Source organism: Triticum dicoccoides, chromosome 7B, assembly GCF_002162155.2.
Source record: "Triticum dicoccoides isolate Atlit2015 ecotype Zavitan chromosome 7B, WEW_v2.0, whole genome shotgun sequence".
Taxonomy (NCBI): Eukaryota; Viridiplantae; Streptophyta; class Magnoliopsida; order Poales; family Poaceae; genus Triticum; species Triticum dicoccoides.
The window spans coordinates 163,835,403-163,845,573 of record NC_041393.1 but is presented as its reverse complement, the minus strand read 5'-3'; the positions used below and the strand labels follow the sequence as shown (position 1 = coordinate 163,845,573).

At 49.7% G+C, this 10,171-nt stretch overlaps 1 protein-coding gene across 1 annotated transcript; it reads right to left on the bottom strand.

The window, feature by feature from the left end:
• Positions 1-2,694: 2,694 nt before the first annotated feature.
• Positions 2,695-5,690, bottom strand: LOC119338449 (BURP domain-containing protein 11-like). Its single transcript, XM_037610772.1, has 4 exons — positions 5,571-5,690; positions 5,299-5,440; positions 3,733-4,736; positions 2,695-3,569 (listed from the first exon to the last, which is right to left on the bottom strand). The coding sequence occupies exons 3-4, from the start codon at positions 3,938-3,940 to the stop codon at positions 2,809-2,811; spliced, it is 969 nt and encodes a 322-aa protein (XP_037466669.1). The 5' UTR covers positions 3,941-4,736; positions 5,299-5,440; positions 5,571-5,690; the 3' UTR covers positions 2,695-2,808.
• Between the last annotated feature and the right edge of the window lie 4,481 nt (positions 5,691-10,171).

Genomic DNA, 10,171 nt, shown 5'->3' with positions numbered 1-10,171 from the left:
TGGCAGGTTGAGAAAACGGTTCGAATAATGACCGGGCCACGGCGTGACGCTGTGAAAAAATTGTCAGCAGATTAGATTCGTGGAATATTGTACTCTCTACGGTGGTATGTGGAATTTGTTTTGCAGAGCCGGACACGATTCTTGTGTTCAAAGTCTACTTTGAAGTATTCGGAGAAGGAATCCGCCTTGCAATGCCGAAGACAATCTGCACGCCAGACTCATCGTCATTGAAGCCTGGTTCATGGGCTACTGAGGGAGTCCTGGATTAGGGGGTCCTCGGACAGTCGGACTATGTGCTTATGTCGGACTGTTGGGCTATGAAGATGCAAGATAGAAGACTTCGTCCCGTGTCCGGGTGGGACTCTCCTTTGCGTGGAAGGCAAGCTTGGCAATTCGGATATGTAGATTCCCTTCTCTGTAACCGACTCTGTGTAACCCTAGCCCCCTCCGGTGTCTATATAAACTGGAGGGTTTAGTCCATAGGACAACAACAATCATAATCATAGGCTAGCTTCTAGGGTTCAGCCTCTACGATCTTCTAGTAGATCAACTCTTGTAATACTCATATCATCAAGATCAATCAAGCAGGAAGTAGGGTATTACCTCCATAGAGAGGGCCCGAACCTGGGTAAACATCCTGTCACCCGCCTCCTGTTACCATTAGCCTTAGACGCACAGTTCGGGACCCCCTACCCGAGACTGCCGGTTTTGACACCGACAGAGGGAGGGGGAGAGAGGCAGCCCTAGGCGCACCCAAGTAGGAGGAGTCCTACTTGGTCTCCTAGTAGGATTCGCCCCCCGCTTTCCTTTTACCGAAAGGGGGAGAAGGGAAGAGAGAGGGGAGAAGGAAAGAGGGGGGCGCCGCCCCTCCTCCTAATCCTATTCGGCCTCCTTCCTTGGGGGGGAGCGCCACCCCTTTGTGGGCTGGTGTGCTCCCTCCTATGGCCCATATGGCCCATATCTTTCCCCGGGGGGTTCGGTAACCCCCCTCCCCCCCTCCCCTCCCCCCCCTCCCCCCGGTACTCCGATATGTATCTGATACATTCTGGAACACTTCCGGTGTCCGAATACTATCATCCAATATATCAATCTTTACCTCTCGACCATTTCGAGACTCCTTGTCATGTCCATGATCTCATCCAGGACTCCAAACAACATTCGGTCACCAAATCACATAACTCATATAATACAAATCATCATCAAACGTTAAGCGTGCGGACCCTACGGGTTCGAGAACTATGTAGACATGACTGAGACACATCTCCGGTCAATAACCAATAGTGGAACCTGGATGCTCATATTGGCTCCCACATATTCTATGAAGATCTTTATCGGTCGAACCGTTACGACAACATACGTTATTCCCTTTGTCATCGGTATGTTACTTGCCCGAGATTCGATCATCGGTATCTTCATACCTAGTTCAATGTCGTTACCGGCAAGTCTCTTTACTTGTTCCGTAATGCATCATCCGGCAACTAACTCATTAGTCACATTGCTTGCAAGGCTTCTTATGATGTGCATTACCGAGAGGGCCCAGAGATATCTCTCCGATACTCGGAGTAACAAATCCTAATCTCGATCTATGCCAACTAACCAAACACCTTCAGAGATACCTATAGAGCATCTTTATAATCACCCAGTTATGTTGTGACATTTGATAGCACACAAGGCATTCCTCCGGTATCCGGCAGTTGCATAATCTCATAGTCAGAGGAATATGTATTTGACATGAAGAAAGCAGTGGCAATAAAATTGAACGATCATAATGCTAAGCTAACGAATGGATCTTGTTCATCACATCATTCTCCTAATGATGTGACCCCGTGCATTAAATGACAACACATGTCTATGGCTAGGAAACTTAACCATCTTTGATTAACGAGCTAGTCAAGTATAGGCATACTAGGGACACGGTGTTTTTTCTATTTATCCACACATGTATGAAGTTTCCGGTTAATACAATTGTAGCATGAATAATAGACATTTATCATGGTATAAGAAAATATAAAATAACAATTTTATTATTGCCTGTAGGGCATATTTCCTTCACCTTTGTGGATCTTGTGTGGATATGAGTCTAGTGGGTGTGTGATTTGGGCTTGTTCTTGAGTGTTCCTCTTGTTTTCTCCTTTGTGTTCTTCTTGTTCTTAGGGATTCCCCTTTAATTTATGAAAGATCTCCATCTAGGGTTTCACCCTACAACACATGGACTCATTAGAAGGAAGAGGGGAGGGGGGAGGGGGAGGGGGTACTGGGACATCCTCGGAGCCGACGCGGACGCCGCTGGGAAGCTTGGTGATGCGGGTGGGGACGCACAGCGGGAGCTCAAGCCCAGTCAGGAGGACGTACGCCGCCGGACAGCCACCGCCTCGCCGTATTGGCCGCTTCCGCCCTTGGACCTCGCGGCACCCGTGCGGCCGCTGGCCTCGCGAGCGCTTGTGCGGCCGCGGCGCCTCGCCCTATTCGCCGCTGATCTCGTGGTCGCTCATGTGGCCGCGGCATCTCGCCGTATTGGTCACTGCCGCGAGGGGATGTCGAAAGGGAAAAAGGAATAGATAGCGGTCGGTCGGGTGGGCTTTTTGGAAACGAGCAGAAAAGGGAAAGGAAATAGGACGCGCGCCGCGCTCGGTCGGAATCGATCGATCCGATGGACCGCCGAGGAGTCGTTTCGAAAATCAACATCAACGTCACCAAGACACAGCAAGCGCGCATTTATTTAGTACAACCTCGATACATGCACTTAGAGCCGTCCATTTCATGAATGCGCCGCATCTCACACATCCCGACACACACGTGTTTTCCAGCCTACCGGGCCGCCGCATGTGCGTTTCCGGGCTCGCCGGCCTGCACCCAAACGACGCTTAGCTTGGTGAGGAAGTGGCACACAGCGACATCCCCTGGCTTGACATTGTGCAGCGCAAAGAACGGGTGCTTCAGGCTCCACTGTGACGTGTCGAGGTGGCACACCGCCAGCGCCTCCATCGTCGCCGGCGCCGCGCCCCTTTCCATGCTCTCCAGCGTCACCGCGTACGCGGCGGTGGGGTTGGATGTGTGGCAGTAGTACACCGCATACGGGTACGTCAAGTCGTGGCAGGTCATGATCTCCGATGACTTGGAGAGCCTTCGGGCAGCCGTCACGTTGTACCTCCCCCGCAGCGCCGGTGTGCCCGGGGCTTCCACGGGAAGATTGGCGGCGGAGAACGCACGAACGTTGGACGTTCTGAGAAGGGACGTCGTTAGCTCGCCGAGGGTCTCGAGGGAGGTGGTGCATCCTGCCTTTTCGCCGGGGAGCGTCCGTGGGTGCTCACAGGTGTCCAGCGTCCACCGAATGTCTCTGATCATCCCAAGGGACGTTGGCGCAAACATCGCGACGATGTCCGGGAGGCGCTTGGTGGAGAATGGAAGGGAGTCGGCGACGTGGCGGGGAAGAAGCGTCGGGATGGAGTTGGTCGGCGGGATGGTTGGGGTGATCATTGACCCTGGCCGCAGCATGTCGTGGAAGAAGAAAACATCCGCGTGTCTTTTGGTCTTGTGGCTATGAGAGTGGACATGGTGGCTCGGCTTTCCTGTTACTTGAAACACGGGCAATAGTAAAAAAATCATTTGAGAAATGATATTTAATCAAATAGCTAACTCTGTTCTCTGGATATTTATCATCACATTAAAATCACTAAATTAACATGAAAATTCTAAAAATGCACTTTCTTCATAAGTTGAGCTTTCTTTTACCTTCTATGTGTGTCATATGCCCCGTAGAAACGGTCTTTAGGTCATTTTCATGTTCCGACCTATATGACATTGTAGCTTTATTTGGATCCACTTCATCTTCTGACCCATATGTCATTGTAAGTTTATTTGTATGCTCTTCATGGTTTGACCCGTATGACATTGTAACTTTATGTGGATCTTCTTCTTGTTGTTCTGACCTATATGTCATTGTAGCTTTATTGGGATCATCTTCTTGTTCCAGCCCAATGACATTGTAACTTTATGTGGATCTTCTTCATCTTGTTCTGACCTATATGTCATTGTAGCTTTATTGGGATCATCTTCTTGTTCTGACCCATATGACAGTGTAACTTTATGTGGATCTTCTTCTTGTTCTGACCTATATGTCATTGTAGCTTTATTGGGATCATCTTCTTGTTCTGATCTATATGACATTGTAACTCTATGTGGATCATCTTCACCTTGGTTTAAGACTTCAATATGTTCATTTTTTCCTTCATCTAACCCATATGACACTGAGACTTCTTTTAGGTCTTCTTCTTGTGCCACAAAGTCTTTCTTTGGAACATATTTTCCATCTATTTCATAAGATACTGAGACTTCTTCCAGACTCTCTCTATCTTTTGATCCATATGACACAGATACTTCCTTTAAATTATTTCCACCTTTTGATACATATGACAGAGAAACCTCCTTTACATCTCCTTCTTGTGCCACGAAGTCTCTCTTTGGAACATCTTTGTCACCTACCCCATAAGATACCAAAACTTTTTTAGGTCTCTCTCCAACTTTTGCCCCATATGACACAGAGACCTCCTTTAAATTGTCTCCACCTTTTGATCCATACGACAAAGAGACCTCCTTGAAATTATGTTCAGCTTGTGATGCAGCATGACTATGGTCTTCCCCTTGATCAGCTTCTGACTTGAGTTTCTTATAATATGGTCCAATTTTTCGTAGTCCTTTGACAAACTTGAGGTCAACACCATCTAGAGAGGCACGCACTGAATTCACATGTGGCAACCATGTTGATAGACTTATTAGTAGGTCAATTGTGATAAATCACAAGTCATATAAAATCAAATTGAACGGGGTGATGCATGCATGCAAAGACAACAAATTAAAAAAAACTACAAATAGAATATGCTAAATACTACTCCCTCCGTCCCAAAATATAAGATCATTTTTGACACTAGGTTGCCCTTCTGAACATTAGACCTCTGAACATCAGAGTCATATATCACAACAACGAAATAAAACGAGACTCGTGTTTGCGGTATGCATAGACACAAACAGATCGTTTATGTTGTGAATGACAGGCTACATTTAAACCTAATCTTTTGTTGAATATCCGGTCTCTATTAAAAGTTATGTTTAGTTTTATCTTCCCCCCAAAAAGGTATACCTTTCACTTTACAACTATATTCGATTTACACACTCGTGCGTATTCGAGAAAAAAAAAGAAAAAAAAATTTACACACTCAGCTTCAGACCAATCAGGTCTACGATTTTGGAGAGAGAGAGAGAGAGAGAGAGAGAGAGAGAGAGAGAGAGAGAGAGAGAGACCTTCTTGTTGGAGTAACAGGTCGCTGACGGCTGGGGGCATTGGAGTTCCGGGAAGCACCGCCTCCCAGTACGCCCTCGGCGTCACCGAGTTCGCCGTGGCCGCATTGGCGAAGCTCACATGATGACTGCCTCCTCCAGTAATCTGGATGCATCACAACAAATAAACGAACGACTGTTACAAGTTGCACAAATACACACACACACACGTGACATAGGTATGCAATTAGTGTATGGACAGAAATATCTGATGAGAGTGTGCCGTTTGCACTGACCAGAAGAAGCGAGACGAGTGGCAGGAGTAGATCCATGGTGTGCGCGCGCTGCGGTGCAGTGTGTTGCGTCCAGTGCTAGTGGGTAGTGGTGTGAAGCAAACCAGCTGGACATGGGTCTTATTTATAGTCGTGATTGGGCAAGGAGTGGCATAAATTTACTGCTCAACAATTATACATATGCATTTCAAGTATCTTGCTAAATCCATGATTCATGAGCCATGCAAGGGCCAACGTATGACGGCATTGGACGCTGACGACTCAACCGTTGCTCTCCTATTGTAGTACGTGGTTATTAAGAAAGAGCAGCGTGAGTTCCTCGTGTTCATTTCTTTATGGGTATGGAGTATGTCAGATCTGGTGGCGCAAATATGGCCAAAGTGCAATGTTACGGACTACAAAAGTCCAAGCCGAAAGGCCTTGTAAGCTTGTCTGGGAGAGGAAATAATCTGTTTGAAATGTGCTGAATATGATTCTACTTGTATTCCTTAGGCTGGTCATAGTGGGGAGTAACTTAGACTAGTGTCATATGCATGACACTAGTCTAAGTTACTACCTTCATAATGCAAAGTAACATAATAGTAGTATCGTGGATGGCTTCATTTATTAACTTGTAGACTCATCTTGTCTCGTGAAGCGCTATGTTACAGTAACATATTATGTTACCACCTCTCATTAACTACTTGTCACCTAAGCAAATTTTTTTTGAAATGCGCTATGTTACTACCTAAATTACTCCCATTATGACTAGCCTTACATGGTTGAATTGGCTGGCGTTTTACGTACGTAGTATTATAAGAGCATCTCCAGCAATCCTCCAGTATACCATTCCCAATACTAAGGCTAGTCATAATGGGGAGTAACTTAGACTAGTAACATACATATGTTACCACCTTCATAGTGGGAAGTGCCATAGGTGTAGTAACGTGCATATCTTCATTTATTGCTTTGTAGACTCATTTTATATTGGAAACCGCTATGTGCTGGTAACATATTATGTTACTCTATTTGTCTCTCTCCTCTTTAATTACATGACACGTCATCTTTTTTGCTTATGTGATATCTATGTTACTACTTATGTTACTCCCACTATGACTAGCCTAATAGGGTGATACGGAGGCAATCCTCTAGCAACCCAAAAGTTGGTACTTTAAACTGTTTGAGTGGTTCCCCCAAAAAAAATAAAAAAAATGCTTGAGTGGTTAGCGGAAATTATTACTTATTAAGAGTAGTACTACTCTGGTAGCTGAATGCCTGAATCTAAGAGCATCTCCACTCGCCCCCCCCCCCAACAGGCCCCCCAGGGGGGCTTTTTTAGCGTCAGCGGCGAAAGAACCGGCCCAGCCGTGCCCCCAGATCCTCGTTTATCGCCGGTTTGGCCCGAAATTACAACCGGCGAGCACAAGCCGAACCCAGCGCGCCAAGAGGCTCCTGGGGGCGCCGGCTATAGCAAAAAGGCGCGTGGGCCAGTGTTGTCGGCGACACCGGCCGAATTCCCGCCGTTTTCTTCCCCCTTTCCCACCATTTCCCCAGTGTCGCCCCCTTCTCCCCCGCCCTTCCCGCCATTCTCTCTCCCGGATCCGCCCGTCATGCCGCCGAAGAAGTATGTCGCCCCTCGCCTAGCCGCCGATTTCGTTCAGCCAAAGAAGAGGAAGCTGAGGGCGCCAATGGCAAGACCCCCAGGCTTGTCGAACGCCGAGTGAAAGGCCGACGTTGAGCATCGGGAGGCGGTGACCACCGACCGGCGGAACATGCTCATCATGAAGAAGGCTAGGGACGTGGCGGCGACGGTGGAGTAGCAGGGAGAGGTGGCTCGCGCGGGGATGGCGAACCTTTTACCTGAACAGGACGCCCAGTGCCCCCAAGCCGCGTGGGGAAGCCAGCAGAGCGTCGCGTCGCCGTTGCCGTCCAACTTCTCACCGCCGCTGTGGGGGTACGCGGCCTCTCCTGGCTATCCCGATGGCGACGCGCATGGAGGCTTCAACCCCAACATCACCTTCCCACATGGCGCGGCGCCGTGCGCGTCCCTGTCCGGCTTCAACCACGACCCGCGTACTCCCTCCCCCATGTTCGCCGCCGGCCTCAACACCCAGTACAGCTACTCGCCGCCGACTCACTCAGGTTCGCCTGCATCGTGGCGCCCTCCCATTCGCATACGACTCGGCGGCACCGTTCAGCATCGACGGCGACATGGACGAGATCATCACGATCAGCTCAGTCGCCGCCGCTTCGTGCCCTGGGTTTCGCACACAAGACGAAACTTTGGACGATGCCGTCATATCGAGAACGAGCTCGACGACACCGAGGAGGAAATGGAGGAGGAACCAACGGAGGTGGAGCCGGCGCCCAAAGCGAAAAAGAAGAATCGGGCGGCCAACGCCAGGCTGGGCGAGCCTAGCGTGAAGTGGACGTTCAAGGAAGACGAGTGCCTCGCCGAAGCATGGAAGACCGTCAGCATCGACCCGATCACCAGCTCGAATTAGAACGCCGACACGTATTGGAGAAGGATCAAGATGGCGTTCAACGAGTGCAAGTTGGTCGACCCGGACTTCGCCAACATCCACATGGACCGCGGCGAGAAGGCCATGGCGAACCACTGGGTGACAATCCAGACAGCCTGCAACAAGTGGCATGGGATTCAAGAGGAGGCCGCGGACCGCCCGGAAAGCGGCACCAACGTCGAGGGTCAGGTATGGCCATCGTTCGTCGGCCCAGTTCCTCGCCATGTACTTCGTCGACACTTTGTCTTTGGATGTGCAGATGGTTCGGATGTTCAACATGTTCCGCCAGGACAACAGCGATCAAGAGTTCAAGTTCCTTCATGTGTTCACCAGGATCGAGTCGTGCGAGAAATGGACGGAGGTCCGGCTCGCTCTCGCCAAGGCGAAGGACACCTACAACCCGGACGCGCCTGCCCCAACGGCGGCAGAAGGGTGCCCTGATGGCAACAAACGAGCCAAGGTGGCAAGGGGACGCGGCACCAGCTGTCGAACGATTGCAGTCGTCGATCAAGCAATGCATCACCGACGCTAAGAGCAACGCCGCCAAGAGAGGGTAGAAATCCGACGCGAGGTGGTCGGCGTTGATGACGAAGCAGGACGCCAAGCTCGACCTTCTCAGGACCAACGTCACCACGAAAAAGAGGAACATCGAGTTGGCGTTCTTGATGGGGGGAGACATGTCGACTATGGACGAGCAGGTGAAGGCGTGGTACCTGGCGGAGCGCGGCCTCATCTTGAAACAGATGTCAGGACCGTCGGCGACCACCACACCTACGCCAACCGCCGAGCCCGAGCATTGGAGCTGCGCCCACATCGATGCCGAGCCCGAACACTGAAGATGTGCCCACACTGACACCCACGCCGACCTCGGCCAGCCCTGCGGCAGAGGAGCCTACCGCTTGAGCTCCATATCTATTTGTTCCTACCCTTTTGATCGCGAACTTTGGCTATGTTCGATCGCCGGCCCTGTGGCATGATTGCCGGACTGTGTCGTTTTTTGTAGCGGGAAAATGGACTTTGAATTTTATATGCGTTTTGGGGGCCGAAACATTGATCGTCCCCAGACCCAAAAAAACGGCGGCGCAAATGCCAAAACCCTTCGCCCGGTGTCTGGGGCCAAACGGCCGGAGATACTCTAAGATTCGTGAGCAGCACAAGGTCGGCTGGCTGACTCAAGGATAAAGTATGGCGATGGCATAAACCGGACACACATGGTTATTCAGATGTCCATTTTCGACTCCATTTTAGCTAAGAGAAAGATACAAATAATGAGTTTTTAGTTCTCAGGCATTTTGGTTGGCTGTACCTTTCTTTGTTCTTTCAGCCAAACGATTCTCCTCGATCTGATAAGAGCGATCTTTCCCCCTAAAGACTGATGACCAGAGCGTAGTGACAATACGCAGCCATCACGTCTGCTGATTCCTGCAGAAAGTGGGCCTTTTGTCTTGTCGAAAGAACTCAAATTTCTTTTCAAGTGTCTTAGCTACGATGTGCATGCATATCTCCCCTTGCCTGATCTAACCATAGCCTATAAACAACACACCATGTGGAACTCGTTGTTGCATATTCAATTTGGAAGGCCGATTGGCTAAGATCTGACAAGGGATACTGCATCCTATCAGCAGGCAGCGTGCGACGGCAGGGTTAACCGCGATGGAACGGAAGGACCAGATTGAGAAATAAAGTAACCACAAGAAATTTCTTTTTTAACACCGTATAATTGCAGATGCTCACATACACACATCAATTGATACAGAGATCGGCATCCTTTCAAAGGGGAAACAAGGCAATGCAGTCGATCCCGTCGTTCTAGAACATTCTTGGCATCGGGTACAGCCAATCAGACATTGCAAAATTACAGTTTACCAATGTGTTGCCCTTTGCAGTACATGATAACGGACCGCCCGAGGTTGGGCCGTTGGGGCCGGCTAGCATGAGTAGGTAGGCACACAGTTCGCCATGAAAGCAAGGACAATCAGCCGCGGCGATGACAGGATGTCATGTCGGCCATGCATGTGTGGTGAGAGAGAGTGACCGGAGGGTGACGGCTAGGGAAGGACTAGACGACAGGCGTGATCGATTTCGCAGAGCGGGAAATCATGG